General features: G+C 41.9%; 1 protein-coding gene across 1 annotated transcript; it reads right to left on the minus strand.

Moving 5' to 3' along the window:
• Positions 1-4,504: 4,504 nt before the first annotated feature.
• On the minus strand, positions 4,505-8,163 carry LOC131469912 (glutamine synthetase). The gene is made up of 7 exons (XM_058645338.1): positions 8,017-8,163; positions 6,999-7,186; positions 6,717-6,878; positions 6,234-6,380; positions 6,021-6,148; positions 5,735-5,934; positions 4,505-5,605 (listed from the first exon to the last, which is right to left on the minus strand). Exons 2-7 carry the CDS (start codon positions 7,162-7,164, stop codon positions 5,293-5,295), a joined length of 1,116 nt encoding a protein of 371 aa, XP_058501321.1. The 5' UTR covers positions 7,165-7,186; positions 8,017-8,163; the 3' UTR covers positions 4,505-5,292.
• Between the last annotated feature and the right edge of the window lie 11,997 nt (positions 8,164-20,160).

Below are 20,160 nucleotides of genomic sequence, written 5' to 3' on the forward strand. Positions count from 1 at the left end.
TTTCCTCTGCAAGAGCAGCATTTCTACATTTCCCTCCATGCAAACAATACATCTCATTATTATAGTCGTGCACTGTACTAGTTATTACGTACTAGGCTTTTCTCGTGACGGGAAAATAAGTGCATTTACTCAAGCATTTACTTTTATTTAGGTCAAGCACTTAAGCAAATATTGTTCTTGGGCTGCAAACGCTTTGCTGAGTCACCATAAGCGTGTCGTTGTTGTTGTTGCTTATCAAGTATCTACTTGGCACAAGTCTTCATTCACTGGCTAAAATGACCTGAAACACTAACGTGTTTGCGGGTCAGTGTTTGGCACGCACGATGACCGCCACGTGAGAGGCAGAGGCAGCGTCGCAGCAATAACACGACTGCTTTCGTTAAAATGTACTTTTTAATGACATGAATTCATGTCTGCCTGCACACGGTGTCCTATGAACCAGTGCGATTTTACATTGTTATGAGTCTAACTGGACAAAACATCACAAAGTTTCAGTTGGAACACAGCTTCTCTCCCCCCGCCCCCGCCCCCCCCCGCCCCCGCCCGCACCCCCCCCATCCTGGTGTTGCATCACATCATGGAAAACTACACAGAAAGTGGAAGTCTGGGGTTTGGGGGGGGGGGGCCTATGGGTCAGCTTTTGTTTTGTGTTCAAAAAAAGGGGACAACCCCCCGCAGATAAATCAGCAAGAGGCGAGGGGAGGGGGGGGTGCGTCTTGAGTGTTTGGTTGTGGAAGAGTACTGGCATCTGTCCAACGATTTAAGTCAATTGAAGTGTCTGAACAACAGGGAAACTGAGCAGGACTGTTGGTGACCGGAACAGGTTGTGAACTAAAGCTGTAAAAGCCACATTTGGTCAGTTATGATCCCATCGCTCAAGTAGTAGGCTAAAGTTTTAGGAAACAATTTGGGGGGGGCGGAGAATTTTAAAGCATCAGTGCAAGAGAAGTGTTTACTCAAGCGGCAAAATGATTTAAATTCAGATTCTGTGCTGCAGCCCACCTGTCCCACCTTTTATTTTTACTTGTACGATTATAACCTCAGCTCTCTTGCCTTTGCAGTAAGATGACCCAGGTTCGCGACCTGGTCGGAACAAGGGCCTTTCTGCATGCAGTTTGCATGTTCTCTCCGTATGTGCGTGGGTTTTCTCCAGGTTCTCCGGTTTCCTCCCACAGTCCAAAGACATGTTTTACTTATGGTTAGAAACCGATATGAAGAAGAGGAGGAAAGAGAAGAAAGATTGATAGCACAACAATAACCAAAAAATATAAAAACAGAGCTGCAGAATCATATTTTACGGAGTGCTCAGCAGTAAAGCTGTCAACAATCTGCTGTGTCTTCTTGTCCTGCAGACTGACTGTCGCTGTGCTGCAGAACTACAGGCAAAAATGTGTCACTGTGTCATACGGTACATAAAGGCATGACCAATCGGAATGCAGGTGAGGCTGAAGTGGCTGAATCAGCTCTAGCAACGGGCCAATCACACCACAGCACTCAGCCAGTCAGGATGCCTTCAGTCAGAGTCCTGCATCTGCCCGCATGTGTGTGTGTGTGGACATGCATCAGCTTGTTGTTCTCTGCCTCTGCACACAGAGCTGAGCGAGAACATGTGTTTCCCAGAATTCCTGTGACCATGTGTGATTATTTTGTCTCTTGTGCGGGAGGCTGAGTGGTGAGAGTGCGTGTGAGAGAAGGACCTGCTTTTCTCCGAAATTTTTTGAATTAGCTTCACGTAAACAACTCTATTTTGGTCACTGTGATCTCAAAGAAAAGCACACACACTAGTATTATTAGTAGTATCTCTTATTGCAAAGAAAATTAAGTCACGAGACAATATGTAGACCCCGTGTTATGAAGTAATTCTGCGCTGTTTTGCAAATGTCATCGTTCTCTCTCCATACCAAGTCATTAGTATGGAAAGGGGTAGTTTCCCTTCTTCTTCTTTCGCTCCAGAGCTTACACTGGCTTGAACTAGTATGATGTGTTACACAACAACACAGCACGAGGAAGGACATTTACGCAGTCCACTGACAGCAAAGCCCATCTATACGTCCATTGTCTGCCACTTTATCCTCCACACAAGCGTCGCAGTGGCTGCTGGTGCCAATCCCAGCTGACATAGGGTGAAAAAGGGCAGGGCACACGCTGGACAGGAGGCCAGTGCATCACAGGGCCAACACTAAAGAGAAAAAACAACCATTCACACTCACACCTATGGTCAATTAACCTCTGCATGTTTTGGGATAATATTTCTTTATTTATTTAGAAACATACACAGTTGTTGTGTATTTGCTCTCCCTGGTTCTATGGTGTGAGTGCTCGTGAACTGACAGCATCTTAAAGCTGAGTTTGGCCGGGGGAGGGGGCTTTGGTGCAGCCCCCATTTATGAGACCCCATTTTCATGCTTACATAAGATGGATATGTTTTTTTTTCTTTTTTTCCCACTCTCTCACTCCAGACGAAAGCCACCACGATCCAGCCTGAACGTTCTGGTGGTTGTCATAGCAACAAGCCAGCATCTCTCATCTCCCCCTCTTATTTTCTGTCCAGCACACCCCCCACCTATCGTTTGAGCTCGCCAGGCAGGAGGGAGTCTGGATTCCTCTCCACAAACTGATGTTTGTAATTAAGCCTTAAAGCGGTCAAGTGGAAGATGGTGACTGGATGTCAGCAAGTGGCTGTCACAGGTTACACTCCACACATCCTAAGGTGGCATCGCACGCATTAAATGTTAAAAAAAAAGCATCCCGATCCATAAGGTTTCTGACATATGTACATATATATATATATATATATATATATATACATACATGTATATGTTCTGCTTTTTTTATGTGTCTACGGGGGCGTAACAAATACTGGCAGGTGGGGTGGGTGGATGGGCTGGGGAAGAAGAACATAATGTCCCTGGCTGTGCCTGGGAATGTTGACTGGGAAAACCAGGAACTCACTTCCACTCAGTAATTTTCCATGAACGGTTAAGTCGAGTTGCAGTAGTATACTTGCCCCAGTATACAAGCACTATAGCAGGGAGTTGATTCATTGGCTAAAGTGTGGCCGTCTCCACTATGCTAGGTGGCGAAATTTGATTTATTATAGTTGCAGCTGATCTAATATGTTTACATGTATACAATCAATGTTATTTTTTTTATCTTTTATCTTTTTATTTCACTCTTTTTTATAGTGATTTTGTGTGACTTATTATTGTGTTTGTCATCTCTATGCTGTCAGGAAGACGCTACTGTTTTAAAACTGCATAACAAATCTACTCATGAGTACAAATAAGAGACAGTTACAATATATACAATATAAAGGCAGAGACGGAACTGATTTTCTGCTTAAAAAACAAACTGTGCACTCAGTGACTCTCACCAGCCTGAAAATGCATGCTCAGTGCAAAGTTTGAAGAGCAGCGAGATTCCAGATTTGGCGAAAAACAAACACCAAAACAACGTTTGAGCACACGTGCTGGCTGCAAGCCGAGCGACATCCTTTGTTATAGAACTGAACTTGCCCTCAGCGTTATGATTGGCTAACTTGTTCCCCACACAGCCACTCAGGGAGCTGACTAATGTTCTGTTGTGAGGGCAGCTGGGATGTAGGGGAAAGGTCTCAAAGCAAACTTTGTCGCCCTTCCCCCGAAGTAGGGAGTCCACACCAAAAGTAAATGTTTATGACCCATAAAAAGGAGAAGTGTTTCCTGCAAGTCATGTAGTGTGTAGGGAGTGAAATTAATTCTTCATAGTGTTTCTATCTGTAAAATTCCACCAATCTCGTGTGCTGCGACTTAAGACACGCACACACTAAATTCATAAAATGGAGAGAAAGACCTTGAAATCACACTGCATGAAGGTTGTTTTGTTCAAGTTTTTGTTCAAGACAAAAAAAGACAGGGTCACGGGGAGGCAAGTCCTCAGACACAATAATCTTTGTAGCTGTTTATGACACAGCACTTCTGGGTTGTCCGGCCTCGGGCTGTTGCAGTGGAGGAGTCTAATAAGTGTCTCGTGAGTACACCAGTTTCCAGTTACTTCCCACAAAATGCAGGCCTGAACAAAGCTGCTGTTGAGCTCCTGCCAGACTGGAACATCAGAACACTTATGAAAATAAAGTGCAGCCAGAGAAGCATAACCAGAATTCCCTTTCATGTTCACTTGTTTTGAATCTTCCTGATCGCTGCATCATGAGATGTTTAAAACAGCTTTTATTTTGGGCCCTGTTGACGTAGTGGCCACAAGATGACCAAGTGCAAAGAAATAAGCTGTATCATTATCACTTGAGCTTTGACCCCTACATGTGGAGCTTTATGAATGATCCAGTCTGCACTGGAAAAAGAAAACCAATAACAGACCTGATACCTTCTTAAAAGTCTATATTATTATAATAATAATATTCAAGGCTACAGATAATAGCAGGTTAGCTTCATGTAAAGTATAGACAGTACCAGACTCACTGTTTCCTCATCTAACTCAATTGCAAATAAAAGGAATATATCTCCCAAAATATTGACCTCATATTTTAATCTTTTTTTTTTTTATAAGTCATGAGTCAAGACAGTCATGTTGTGATAAAAATAAAAGTTTTAAATGCATCAATAAAAAACACCAGGTTCAGTAAACGTGACATTTTACCAAATCGGGTGCATTACAATATCGCAGTTAACAAAAGGATAAAACTCCTTGAGGAAATCTACAAATGGCATCATGGACAGATTTACCACATTTTAAACAACATACGTCTGGGTATAGACATCTACAGAGTGTACCACGAGTTCATCAAAATCAACAGTGTGTGCCAAGAAATCTGACGACAAACGTTGCCATTTAAAAATAGACACTTCATAAAAATCAATTAGTAACATCAAAGACTGGATAGTTGAGAAGGCAGGTCAACATATATTAACAACACATGTACTAGTCAAATTTATTACGTTTGACACGGTGTCCAGCCTTAGCAGCTCTACTTTTCAGTGTCCATGTGCTTTAGTTTTCTTTATCTCCAGTTACAGACAAAAGGAAATATGACATGTGGTTATAAAACAGTGTTACAAAAGCCAATCCCTTCAAAAGTAGAGGGGAAAGATATACCCTGCTATTAACCAGCTTATAACTACCAAGCATCTCAGTTACCTTATCATGTTTTAAGTTGACCAGCCAACTTTAAGCCATTAAATGCAGGTTAAACCCTCTCAAGTGGGAGAAGGGGGGGGGGGGGGGGGGGAGATACAGTACTAGTATAAAAGAAAAGATAAAGTGAGGAGGGCAGTGAGAGTCAGTCCATGAGTTGAGGATTTAGTAATCCGTAGGTTCGTCTCCCTCCTCGTTCAGCAAACAGGTACGGATGAGGGCCTCGGTCACTCCGTACGGGTCGCAGTTGGCCGACGGGCGCCGGTCCTCAAAGTAGCCTTTCTTGTCCTGGCCGACGTTGCGAGGAATGCGGATGCTGGCGCCGCGGTTGGCCACGCCTGCGGAGAATTCGTCGATATTTGAGGTTTCGTGGCGGCCAGTGAGGCGACGGGCATTGTCGAGCCCCCCCTTGGGATCATAGGCACGAATGTGATAGCGGTGCCTCTTCCCAAGCCTCTCAATGGACTCTTCAATGGCTCTGGAAGCAAAAAATAAATAAATAAATAAATAGTAAATTTGATACGACTCCTGCAACAATAGCAAAAGAGTCACTTTAGCAGTTAGCCTGCAACTAAAACAAAAAAAAAAAATGGGTTTTGACACTCACTTCAAGCCACCATCTTCCCTCATTTCTTTTGTGCTGAAGTTTGTATGGCAGCCTGCACCATTCCAGTTCCCAGGGATTGGCTTGGGGTCAAACGAGGCAACGACACCGAAATCTTCACAGACGCGGTGCAGGATGAAACGTGCTGCCCAGAGATGATCACCCATGTCGATCCCTTCACACGGTCCAACCTGGAACTCCCACTAAACACACACCACATTCTTTTTAAGTTACTCATTTCTAAGCCACTGTTTAAACCATCAAAAACAAACACTTTTACAGTCATTACCTGAGCAGGCATCACTTCCGCGTTAGTGCCGCAGATCTTGACCCCAGCATACAGACAAGCTCTGTAATGGGCCTCCACTACATCTCTGCCATAGGCTTTGTCAGCTCCCACGCCACAGTAGTACGGACCTGCAGATGTGTTCAAACAATCAGTCAGTGAGATTCATGTTCATACGGAGAATACACACAGAGACGATTCGACCAAGCTTCTTACCTTGTGGTCCGGGGAAACCATTGGATGGCCATCCAAATGGGTGCCCGTCTGTGCCCAGAATAGTGTACTCCTGCTCCATGCCGAACCATGGATGCTGGTCCTTCACCATGTCCATCACCTTATTACATCTAATTCTGAGGTTGGTTTCTGCAGAGAGGGGAAAAACTCTTCCCATTAGAAAATCACCAATGTGTCCAAATCACATTAAACTACCCAATAACTTTCATGGACTCATGTCTCAGATCAGATTGAGAAAGTCGATTGTACCAGAGCCAAAGTGCTGTGCTTTTATTTTTCTCCTCTTCCCATTAGAATCTATTTCAGTCCACTCATTTGCATTTATCTTGTGTCTATGCACCTAATGTTCCACCTACTTCGGGTCAAATTCTGTGGAAACCCACCTTTTGTTTCATGTCAAGATTATTCTTTTTACTCATATTGTTCATGTGGGCGGGAGAGAGAGAGAGCGAGAGAGTTGCTTACCTGCAGGATTGCGGTTGTACTTCATCACTTCACACAGGACAAGCTTGTTGGGATCTTTGCGGAATGGATCACGGAACATGGCAGCAGGAACCAGATACATGTCGCTGTTCGAGCCCTCAGCCTGGTAGGTACTGGAGCCATCGAAGTTCCACTCTGGGAGATCTATAAGAGGAAGGGGATGATGATGATGATGATGATGATGATGGTGATGGTGGTTAGCAGCAGCTGGAGCCATTAGACTTTATCCTTATCAGCTACAGGAGGATTGAAAGAGCTGCTTACCTTCGATGCTCTTGGGTTCTGAATCCAGAGTCCTGGTTTTGCACCTCAGCCCCTCTCCGGTGCCATCGACCCAGACATACATGGCTTGGACGTTGTCTCCTTGAGGAAGCTCCATGTACTGCTGCTTAACAGCTTTACTCAAGCTGGAGCTTTCAGACGTGGCCATCTTATTTCCTACTATAACACACCTGAGGAGAAGAAGAAGAAGAGAGCAGGCATGAGACTGCGCCAAATGTTGCGCCAAATGTTGCGTAACCGCGTTTGGGTGCGCAAAAACACCTCCTTTGTCTCTTATTCTAGAAACGAGGAGGGTAAAAAACACCCGCCGAGGAAGTGCGATGTGGCACATTTCCAGGTTTTTCCTCCACTCCATTTTCATCTCCAGCGCGTGACTACTGTGACTCAATTAACAAAAGACAGAGGTCCCCACACAGACGATGGCCCATGGAAAACCACCAAGCACATGTTCATTATCATTACAAATAAAAAAACAGCATCGAAGACAAGCGAGTATACACTGCGCGTCTCCGCTGTACATCCTGTTGCCTACACGCTCGTTGTCACGGTTACTACAGCACCGTAGTTTAACACAGACAAAGTGAGGCAACGTTACATCATGGAGCTTCCTCGTGGCAAATCATCACCCACTTTCCTATGTGGTATGTTAGTACCCGACCAGAAACACAACCAGGACCCGTAGGACGGACTCACAAGCTGCCGTCACTGCAGTGAAATGAATGCTTACCAAGAGAACAACTGCATAAACAAAGACTCAGCAAGGAGGCACTCGCTGCGTCAAACAGCACCAAGGACAATAGCTTTCCCACATCATCACAAAATCATCTTGCTGGAATAATAATCTAGATTCCCAGAAAAAACTTCACCAAAACTGTGTTCTACTTCTTGAGTCTATGCTGCTCACAATCAGACAGATAACCCACACACACACACACACACACACACACACACACACACACACACGGTACTTGTGGTGGATGCAAATAAGGCGCATATTTACCTGGAGAAACGAGGAAATTGAAATAAAAACTAAAGGACAGACAGGTCCAGTGTCTCGTCGTGTGATATTTTGCTTCTGTCTCTCTCATTCTACGGTACCGACTCTCTCGGTGCGGCGGCCGGCTTTATATGAGCAGAACTGGGACGGCGAGTCTCTGATTGGTCGCCAGTGCGTTTCTGCCAGGCTGAGTGAAGGCGCACGGAGGACGCTCATTGGACGCGGTGGAAACTGAGCTGGAACGCCTTCTAGCAGGAGCTCAACCGCGTGTGCGACACCCCCCGGGTCCCCCCCCCCCCCCCCCCACACACACACACAGTCGGTGTCCGCGTGCGTCCTCATCATCCTCACATGCATCTATGATGAAGAAGAATTAAAGAGTGAAAACATTCCAAACTGCAAACCGAGCGCATTTAAGAGGTGGGAAAAAACCCGACTTCTTTGTTGGAGATGGATCAAACTTATTGTTCACCATCACATTTTCCCCCGCACACACAAAGCCAACCCGATTACTCCTTTTGTCCAAGACGCCACCGTGTGGTGAAAGTTCGTTACTGCAACTGTATACAGGTTTCCATTCGAGGGATTATGTAATCCCACCAAATAGAACCCCTCTGGTTCATTCTGGTTTTGCACAGGATTGCACACGTGAGAATATTATGGGTACAATGCAACCGCGATAATGACTGATATTTTCTGTAAACATGTTGGTCTTGTAGTCAAGTTTCTGCATATTATCTCCTGTTTTACAGTGCATTTTCTTATTTAGGTGGAGGCTTTAAATTATTATTGTAAATCCAATGGACATTTTATTTCCAACTGCTTCCAGCTCCACGGTGAAACATGTTTGAGTTCAATGAGCAATTTACAAGTAAAACTATTATCTTTTGTGTGGGTGATCTCAAGAAAAGTAATATCCCTATGACTCTGTAAGTGCAAGATTTCTTAATTTATTTTAGCAAGTTTTGTGTCAGGGATTTGGAATTTGTAAAAATTACATTATATTTCTGTTTTAATCTTGTTTTTTTTCTGTCTCAAATGCTATTCATAATTTCTACATTTGAGAAGTTTTTGCAAATGTCCAGGTTTGACTTTTGCCATTTGATTTAATGGTTTAATTTTGCAACGGTGGTGATGTAAGAGATACTCACATTCTTAACTTGCAGCAAGAAACCCTTTTAAAATGGAGGTCAGCCCCCCCCCCCACAAAGGGTCATGGGTTCCATCTGAGAGGTCAGAAGATAAGTCATGAAGTAGGAACTAAGAAAATGTAGAGAAAGAACTCAACGTGCTACTTCTCTATCCTTTGACTCTTCTTCACCTTTTCTTTTGGTGCTTCCCATCTTGCTTTTATTACTTCATTTTTATTCCTTTATTTGCTCCAGTGTGACATTATCTATCCTCTTGGTTTTATTTCTCTTTCACTCTTATTTTCTCATTTATATTCAGTGTCTTGAATTGTGCGGCTTTGCCTTAGTGTGCATCTCGTTTCTGTTCCTGAGCGTCCCATTTCGGTAGTGGCCATCTAAGAAATATGTCAACCTATTGTAGAAGAGATATATAGAAGAATGATTACAGTAACATATATCCATATGGGGGACAATTACCTGTTTTCAAAGCAATACCGATAGGTTCATTGTTTTTTGTTTCTTTAGTAATCTATTAATTTCTTTGTTGGGCCAAAAATCTCATCACAATCTAATCTTACAACAATCCATGAGACAAGGTAACACAACTATTTAAATTCCAATCTTTGCATTTATGAAATATCATTGAGTTTTATATTTTGAAGATATGCTTAAAGTTTGGCTTGAGGTCTCTATAAAGTTTATATCCAGGCTGGCAAGGGATCTTAATAGTTCTTGAGAGTTACACCCTCCCTTATCTCTCCACAAAGGAAGTCCAACAAATCCGAAAACTAAAGGTAGGGAAAGTCTGCCGAGTCTGTTTTGTCCAACTTGTAGGTTCAAGGTTGTTGTTTTTTTCTGACACATGCAAATACAAAAACAGGTTGAGGTCAGTGAAGTGGTCTTTAATAAAAAAAAAACTGGCTTACTGGCAGGTTGGATGACAAGCAGGCAGGAACGCAGGGACACAATTCAGCGACAGGTACAAGGGATAACAGAGTGGACAAAAGTAAGAACATGGAAAAAGTCCAGGATCAGATCGGCTGAAGGAAAGCATCCACAGCCAAACTGACAAGGACTGTTGGGGCCATGGTATGTGCATGTGGCGACTGAGAACAGGTGAAACACATCAGGGCAGACAATCACAGGGGGAGGGGAAACATAAAGACAGGAAGTGAAAGAGACACCAGGTGGTGATTTCAAAGTAAAACAGAAAAATACCAAGAGTCCAAACAATCACTCAGGCAGGTGAATGCTGAAAACTGGCATTTAGATGAATTTAATGAAGATGCTACAAGAAAATGTCAAAGGTAAGACATGATTGACGTACCTCATTGTGTGATGTGCACGTTGTTGTTGCCATTCTGTGGCTGCTTGTTCAGTTAGTGTTGGAAAAGAAATCCACCGCTGTCGTCTGTGAACGCTGTGCTTTCATAAGAGGTGACTTTGCCAAATAAGTTTGAAGTTTTCTGACTGAGTGATGTGACACAGAAGTGTTTAAGTGGCAGTCATAATAAGAGCTGTTTAAAATCTCTAAAAATGCTAAATGCTAAGGAGTTAGCTTCACTGGAATAAATGTAAACATGGGGCCTTGTGTTGTTACCCTACAGACTTTGTAGTGGCATCACAGTGACCGATTGTCATTAGCTTCCACTGTTGCATGATTTCATTCTAGTGCAGTGGAATATTGTTAAAACTGTGGTTGTCAGTGTAGGTTCTCATTCATTCATTCATTCATTCATTCATTTATGTCACTGGGCTTCAATCTACAAGTTCAGTTGCTACAGATTCAATGGCTTTTGGAACACAATGCGTGTCTTTTCCTATTGATCCTTTATAAATTGTGACATTTTCCACTGAGGTCAAGAAAAAGTGGTCAGGAAAGGACTCCAGACATAGATTATTTGATTTTAGGAGTCAACTATGTTGTTGTCTTGTTGGCATGAAGATAAATTCTCCCTGGTGTGTGTGTGTGTGTGTGTGTGTGCGCACATGGTGAGACTTTGCAGAAAGGATGTAATTTTTCTTTGTATGCGTGGACACTGTGGCTGGTTTTATCCATTTGGGCTACTGTAGAAACATGGGAGTTCAAGACTGTAAAGTACCACTGTAAAGTAAGGCTATTGCCTTAAGTACAGTATAAATAGCTTTGCCTAAGTCCACAAAAAAGCAAACTGCCAAAAAGAAAACCTCTAAATTTTACACGCTGGACCTTTTTTAAAGGTTGATGAGAACCTGATATCAGCATGTGCGTGAAAACACGCTGCTCTTACAGAGCTGCTGAATGTCAACCTTACTGCACACTTCTACATCTGTTTTTTTTTTCCCACTTTCCCCCCTCAAACCTGATTTTGTTCAAGTACACTTTGAACATCTTTTCGAGCAGTAATCTGGTCACAATGGCTACAGGTGCTTATTAAGACTTATGGTCTCAGGGCATAAATACCAAACTGCACCACCTGGTTCCGTGGTGGCAGCTGCTGGACACTTCTTTAAACCTGTTTCCAATGACAGGGGGATCTCTTCAGCAAAGCTCCACAGCAGATTGTTGACACTAATGTCGTTGCAGTGTGTATCTTCCTACCACAGAACCTTATCAGCCTGTGGTTCTGTGGTAATGAGAGATCAGGAATTCAAGCCGGTGCACACAATGTGACACAATTTGGAAACAAAGCTGGTTCTCAATGTAACAGGTTCTTCTATCTTTGAGTAGATGTTGACATCCACATTTGTACAATATTACTTCAAGTGGTATTAGGAATTTATGGGATGAATTTATTCATCCATAATCCTCTTCTATTCAGTTTTGTGGATCAGTGAGCACACAGCACCCCCTGATGGACACAGTGAAACAGTGAGTATCCTATAATCTAGGTAACCTGTTTGTTTGTTTGTTTGTTTGTTTTTTACCTATGGGGAACAGTGAGGTTGGCAAGTTCACTCACTCACTCACTCATTAATTAGACCAAAATATGTGACATTGTTTTTAAATAGTCTTTGTTAGACATCTTTTAATTGCACTGTATGACGTAGAGGACGTAGAAGGAGTCCACGCATGTCAGATGACACCCTGCTGATTTCCCCCGGTGGTGTTGTGGGATGATCCTCGTACATCCTGTTCGTCTGTTAATCACTATCTCTATACTTATACTTTGATACCAGAATACATCAGTGCAGCACGTAGAAGACGAGTATGTCTTACTGTGACCTACAGTAGGTGACTTGAAGGTTTCCTGCTTTCACCACTTCTATCCTCATCTCACCATATCACACTGATTACATCGATACAGATAAACAGAGGGAATCTCTCTCTAAAGGCAAAGAACGCTGAGGCCTAATCATTAAGGCCAGTGATGATGCAACAGAACTGTTTTTAAATTGACCAAGAAAACAACCCCCAGCCTGAACTGTTGATACAAGACAGGATGAATCCAGTTGGACGGAGCAGTTGTGAGGTGAAGAGTAGATAGACACAACTGATTAGTGGCAGTAGTTGTTTTGTTTGTTTTTAATAGTAGATATGTTCAACTGTATGACTGAAGTCTATGATAAAACTCCACGTGTGACGATGCGTGCGTTCAGAGTGAAATTGAATGTGTCAAGGAAGAGGCTTGTGTCGTCTCATTTGCATTCATGTTGCATATCATATCACAGACACTGATGTATTCCACCGGCGTTTCTTTCTTCTCCTCACAGCTTCATATCATTATTTGATAAAGCTTACAAATAGCAATGAATACATTGACTGTATACTGAGAATGTCGACTGGTGTAAAAAAAATAAATAACACACCAACAAAACAAACAAACGCCGAGGTAGTGTTTTATTATTCCAGCAGAGGGCAGCAGAGACTAATACAGGACCTCCATGGTTTCTGTTTTGGCATATTTTTGTGTTCCAACAGTAACTCAATCACTTTAATATAAAAATACAAAACAAATGTTATATTGACAATGGTTGTCATTTGTAATATATAAATGACAACTAATAATAATATTAACGTGATCAGGGCATGGATGTGCACAGATTGACCCCAGGTGGTGCTCAAGCACCCGCTATTTGACCCTCTGACCCTTTATTCATTTGTTTACAATTTAAATCTTAATAAAAAAATTGTTTTTCATGTAGAGTTTGTTCTCAATTTAAAGGGTGTAGTAATGCAATGTCCAAATATTACATTACTGCAGACATTTCTTATTAAACAGCTGCAGGAGTGTATGGTCATTAAAATAGATAAACATATAAGCACGTACAAGTTTAATTTTCATTTAAAAATAACTACATAGGAGCCCCTGTCCTCTGGAATGGAATTGACAAAAGGAAAAGAAAAGAAAAAAAAGACAGCAGGGAACTGTATGTTGGAGAAATGGAAATGTTTAGTACAGGTATTTGTTTTCAGAGCTATTTTAAGTAAAGTGCACCAAAAAAAAAACCCCTTTCCTCTGCAGATTTAAAACTCACTCACCTCCCGGTCCGCGGGATCGTCAATCAGCGCAGAGGTTGATGAATAACCCTCCACACAACTTTCACACCTTCACCCCATTCAACCTTTTTAACAATTAGGCACTCGCCGCTCTCTCTGCAGTCCCTTGGACGTCATATATCATGATGTCCTCTACAAACCACAGGACAACACGCTGCCTTAAAAATTAATAAGGCTGACAACATACTTGTCACTATTTCAATGCCCAGCATGTCCTGTGTGACTCATCAGTTCAGCTGTAAATCAGGCCAGCAGGAGCCTCGAGGGACTGTGTTCCTCTAAAGCTCCTCCAAAACACTTTATATGGAACATAACCAAACACTTTGCAATAACACTTATTGGCACAGGAGCATGGAATAGTATTGATTGTTCAAATGGAAATCAGCAGGAGCACTAGCAGGGGCTGAGATTGTTGCATTTGCGTGTTTTGTTTTTTTTGTGTTTTTTTTTTTTTTTGGTCCATATTCTTTCCCCGAGCACCAGAGAGGATGAAGGCAGAGCAGCATGAGGCATCATGGGTTATATTTAATCCAGCCATGCTCTTCTTTGGGATAATAACTTTTTTGCTTCATTCCAGGACTTGTCTGTCATCTTGACATGGCAATATCTCCCAACTCCACTGTTTCATAGTCAGTTTCATTTATTTCCAAATACCATTTCACACCCTGCTGGCTTTAACTAGGTATTATACAGCTTGTGGGGAGTGTGCTGCAGATTGAATCGTGACAGAGACAACAACGTTTCTGGTGAAAAATAAGTGAATATTGTAAGTGGCAGACTATATAAAATGATTTCTTTTTGCTCCATCTTCCCTGCATGAGTCTATGTGTTTGTCATTCTAGTCGCTCAAGTTTGGTGTGGGATTTCAGCCGACAAAATGTGGCTATTCTCTTCTATTTTACACTTTTTAAATCTTAACCCTTATACCCTAAAGTGTGAACACATTTATGCTCCTATGAACCACATTAAATTAAAATGATTATGCTTAATTGAAAATGGTGTTATTGTAGTTTTTACCTGTTGACAATGAGTGACAGATTTTTGCAATCTTATTTCCACAAATATGTTTTTTTTTTTTTTAAAGAGTCAGTTTTGACATTGACATCCATCTTCAGCTTGTTTTTTTTTTTTTTTTATAAGTTGCCTAAAACTGAAGTCAGAAGAAAGGTTAAGTTGGATAGACACGTGTTTTGGCTTCAGCTTCATATTTTTTGTCAAAAAAACAACACATTACTTGTTTCATATGCAGAAAATCTGAAGGGCATATGTCAAATTGTAGTTTTGGCTGGTAGCAGTACTACGACTTCTAATTACTTCAATTCAACCTAACATTTCCACGTTGACCTTCAGTGAGAGAGTAAACAAGTTTTTTTTTAGTAAATTCTGAATTATTCTCTTAACTGTCACTGCATGTTTGGACATAACATGTCAGACCAGTCTCCCAGAAATATCATTGAACTGCAACACAAAATGAATGATGTAGGAAACTTAATGGCTGGATTTTACTGAGATATACATATTGTTTGCATGCACAATAGCCGCCGATGGTTGGAAAGTGTAGAAATGCCACACCAGAGACGGGGTTAGGACTCAGATCGGTAATGATAAACTTAGCACAAAAAGTAAAGAAATGTTGTTTTTGGTCGATTATTCTTTTGTTGTAAAAATGGAAAACCCTTTATTTCTCTGCATGACCACAGTGAGGAGGAGGTGACAAGCTGTAGTGACTGTGTGTGGACACTGTTTGTTAAATGAATAAATATTTAAATTGCCAGTACGTCTTGTTTCTTCAGACTTCAATCATCCAATCTAATAAACGACACCAAACGAAGCTGTTTGTCATTGGCAGATTTGGAAAGTTCTTCATGGGCACAACCCACATACTGAACTCTGCTCTTCATTTATAAGGGAAATAAACAGGCTTTCCAACAGACCACACACAAATAATGTCCTCACTTTTTGTGCTAAGTTTATTTGGAATACCCGCGTTACCAAATTATTAGGCATTGCAATCGCTGCAGTAAACATGTTATTCACAACTTTGCTCTTTTCAGTTAGTGAATTCTAATAAAGAGATTGAGAAAGAATTATTTTTTGTTTCTGAAACCTTAAGAAAAAGGTCATGCACTATATCATATTTTGACCGAATAATTGTTCTGAGTTTGATTAAATGGAATTGTTTGCAGAATGGAAGGAATAAATACTTTACACTAATTTTGGAACTTTGGAGAATCATTTTTTTTACATGTCAGAACCTTTTTTGATTACGTGCCATTACATGAAAACACATGTAATGGCCTAAGACTTTTGTATATTGTGTAACAAAATCAGATGGTTTTTAGTTAAATGCATTTAATTATCACATGCAAATGAATTGAGAATATTCTTGAGTATTAAGCTGGTTTGCCTCGACCCTCTTGCATAACAACAACAACAATTAAAAGACAGACGTGTCATTTATTTATTCCTCTCCAGTAATAACCCCTCTAACGCCCACAGGAGCCTCCCTGTGGAGACATTGTCCACAGGGAGTGTGTGCTGTGATGCCAGCAGGTGGTCCTGCCCATGGCTTGGTGGGTGAGCGTGGTGTAGTCTCTGCTGCCACTGCCACTGACATATCAGAGCTGTTTATTAAGAGGATGACAACTCTATCAAGCCCCATAAGCGGGCCCTCGTGCACAGGAGTTCTTTTGTTACTTTCAGGGAGAGTGTCATCAATCTTGCTGCCATGCTACTCTCTTGAGCTGTTGATGGCAAACACGATTCCTCCCTTTCTGCCTGGCCTCTCCCGCCTCGCAGTCTGGAATCAGGCGTGGTGAGGGGGATCGGGGAGATAGGAGGACTTTCCCCGAGAGTGCCTTTTCTTGACAGGCGACAGAGCGGACCATTTGGACACCAGGGGTGGATATATGGGACCATGTAATGAAAAGATGTTGACAAGACCTGCTCGCTCTGTAATGAAGGTCCTCTGGAGCTGTGAATGGATACACACATCTTTCATGCTTTTGTCTCCCTGCCTTTCCCACAGAATCTACCTCGTCCATTTTAACCAAAAAAGAAGAGGGGGGGGGGGAAGGTGTAAAAGAAGCATCACTGACAGTGTTAAACATTTACATGCACCGACGTGGTGTGAATTTTTAATGAAACAGCAACGAAGTTGATTTACACCCACGACTTGTGGCTGAATCCCTCCTGCATCGGGCTGTGAAGGTGCAGCTGAACATTCAGCCCTATTCCACTCTCTGTCAATGCTGCTCAAGACTCAGTGCGGCTCACAGAGATGGACTATGATGTATGTACTCCACTTTAGCATTGGCTGAGGTCACAGACTCCATAAATGTCTTAGACAAGTCTGATATTTTAATCTCTTTTTAGTGAGGGAATGTTGGGCCTTTGCCCAATCAATACACAGGGCAGCAGCCCTGCCAAGATATCTCGTGGTAGCTTTCCATTGTTCTGTGTGGAAGCTGAAATGCCAACCGCAATAGCACTGATCAAACTGAAGAAGAAATACTACGGTCTGAAGTTAAAGACATACGTCTGTGTGGCCCAGAAGAGTTGGTTGTGTGAGGAAGAGGAGGCAGCAGCAGCGTAACACCTGTAATTTCTTTCCCTTTTTTATTCGCTAATCCGGTCCAATCTGTTTAACGGGGGGCTTTGCTGCATGCCTTTGTGCGCACACGCAGCCAAAAATACCAAGACTCTCTCACATTATCGCTGCTAATTTGTTTGCCAATGGTTTCCAAGGTGCTGAATAATTGGCTGTGAGATATTGTTTGTTCAGGTGTTCCACATAATTGAATTCTGTATTGAAAATACCGTGGCTGAATGTTGGAAGAATACTGAAAAGAGTCATGTACTCCGTGTTCCATTCCTTTGCAATGGTGTAGATTAATTCCCATCCCAATAGTGACTAGTGATGATTGTGGCATTAATTATCTGGCTAATGTAAAGAGCACACATGTTCTGAATTTCAAAACACCCAAAGTCGCGTTCGCCCGTTTTCAATTAATGTCCTGTTGTTGAATCTCTTCTAAAGATGATCTGATTTTTCCTTTTGCGACGCGATGACCTTTTGAAACTCGCAGATTGATTTCATGCTCTCGTTTTTTTTGCCAAAACGCTGCTTTTGTCAGAGCCCCTCTGTGAGCTGTGTGCTGATGAGCCTGTTAATGTGTGTTGCCGTATAGCCAGGCCCAGATGCACATGTGGAAGTGATAAAGCGTCCAGCTGGACACATGTTGACAGAGCCGGGTGATGTATTTGATCATAGTTAGATGTGAGTAGGGTCTTGGTGCGGTTTGATTCAGCTGCCTGACGCTGACCTAATGCCTCCGCTCAATCAGTCACCTTGTCCTCCCCTTGACTCCTCACCCCGTGATCCTTCTCTCCCACCCCAAAGGACTCAAGAAAAACAACCCAAGTGCTCAAGACCCTCCCTTCACTCAGGCTGCTGTCTGGACAGAAATAAATTAGATACGAAGTCTGCTCGGGGTCCCTGCTTGTTTTCAAACCAGGAATTTGTGTTTAAATGAAGTTGTTAACAGTTTAACAAAAGCTGTAGTGATTAAGCATTTTAAGACAATGGGGAAATGCAATCATAAAGAAATAATACATGCATTTACTAATCCGTGACCCCTTATCAACCTTTGTCTTCCTCAGCGCTCTGAATCATCTCCCAGTTTACAGTAACATTAAACTCTCTCAATCCCCAGGCCATTTACTTCTATTGCTGCAGGAAAGCTGTTTTTTTCTTTTTGACTAATTCTGTTTAAGCCTTTGTTAACCATGGGTAGTGGGAGACACACTTTTCACCGTCACGGTAAATTTCCCATCAGATAATATCAAACTAACCTTTTTTATTACGATGACTGGAACTGTTTTTTTCTTTAGTGAGACGTCTGGTGACAGATGGTAGTTATGGTGTTACTTGCAGCATGGATTTTTAGATTTGACAAAACTGAATCTCTGTAGTTGAGAAGTCCTAGGTAAGAAAATGCTGTTCTTGTGAGAGAACACCATTGGCATTGCAATTTAACCTATAACTTGATACAACTGTTGTATATCTGCTCCTGGTCTCTTTCTTCTTCACATCCCTCTTTCACTTTCTCTCCCCCACCTCTCTCTGTGGAGTTTTTTTCTCTCATCTACTAACTACTAACGTCTAGTGTTTGCTCATTGCGTGAACTGTGTGGGTTTCTATTCTCTCTATAACGTTGTAAATGTTTCTCCCTTACGATACACAGAGCCTTGAGATAATGCATGTTGTGGTTTGGCGCTGTACAAATAAAATTGAATTGAATTAATTAGCACAAAATTGAGAATTACTTGCAGGAAGATTTTGAAGCATTCACATTAAGTATGATCGTATTATAAGAGAAACATCCTTGGAGAAACATGTGGAGTCGGTGACTAACAATAATGAGTGAGCTGGGGCTTTTACTTAAGACATTTTACTTCATAATTATCAAAATTAAAAATGGGTACAGCCGTTATTGAAGAGGAAAGGTGAACGTAACTGATTTATTTTATTTTTTTTCACAGCAGCCATTTTCAACATGAAATAGGACAAACACAGGTGTGATATTAATTAAAGTTTCACTCCAGTTAGCCAGAGCCAGGGTCCTGCTATTTGTATCATTTATTATTTCCTGTATTTTCTGCTTGTATTCTATTACAGAGATGGAGAAATAATTATATATGGTGATTATTGCGCTGCAAAAGCCACAAACTGGGTCTCACAGGACGCGTATATTGGTCATGAAAAAATGCACAACTGCAGAAAAACACAGGCTCTCTGAGGACCCAGAGGTCCAATTGTTGGATACTTATTTCCAATCTCTCACAGTGACGCTTTTGTCTCCTAAATAAATCCTATACTCATTTCCAAATCCATGTCGTCTGGATCCTTCAGCTCTTCCTCCTGCTTCTCTTCATTGCACTGACATTGTTTGTGTATGTGCGTGTGTGTGTGTGTGTGTGTGTGTGTGTGTGTGTTTGACTCTCCGGTCTGATAATCAGTGACAGAGATGTTATAGGAGTGTGACAGAGTTCTATTTGCCATAACTGACATCTTCATCCCATCACTTCTCTTGTTTTTTTTTTTTCCTGCAACTTACCAAGTGCTGGCATCTGTGGTGTTTCCAGGCGGATACACCGCAGTGGACTGGGAATTCAGAGGATTCAGACGAGGCCACAGCAGCTCAGGCAGGTGGAGAGAGAATGGAGTGCTGTTCAAATCAGCAATACAGAGAGGAGAGGAGAGGAGAGAGGAGAGGGAAAGAGGGGAAAACTGACTTGCTTCTCCGAGTCTTGTATATGAAGCATTTAGCAGACATGCTGTCAGATTCAGAGGTCAGAGGGGATGATTGTATCGACAGGTTTTATTCGCCCGGTCATAACTGAAAAAAAAAAAGACAGAATGCAGGCTCGAACAGGAAAAAGGCTTGTGATGCAGGAAAGCTACAGTATACCTACTGTAAATCACCACATGCATTATTGTGTTGAATGAAAACTGGATTAAAAAGTAATTGTGGC

The sequence above is a fragment of the Solea solea genome, chromosome 1 (genome assembly GCF_958295425.1).
Source record: "Solea solea chromosome 1, fSolSol10.1, whole genome shotgun sequence".
NCBI classification, from domain to species: domain Eukaryota; kingdom Metazoa; phylum Chordata; class Actinopteri; order Pleuronectiformes; family Soleidae; genus Solea; species Solea solea.

Coding starts and splice junctions, on each gene's coding strand:
- LOC131469912 (XM_058645338.1), bottom strand. CDS start 7,164: ATGGCCACGTCTGAAAGCTCCAGCTTGAGTAAAGCTGTTAAGCAGCAG. Junction 6,381..6,716: donor GTACAACCGCAATCCTGCAG/GTAAGCAACTCT, acceptor CCCTCTCTGCAG/AAACCAACCTCAGAATTAGA. Junction 5,606..5,734: donor AGGGAAGATGGTGGCTTGAA/GTGAGTGTCAAA, acceptor TTTTGCTTCCAG/AGCCATTGAAGAGTCCATTG.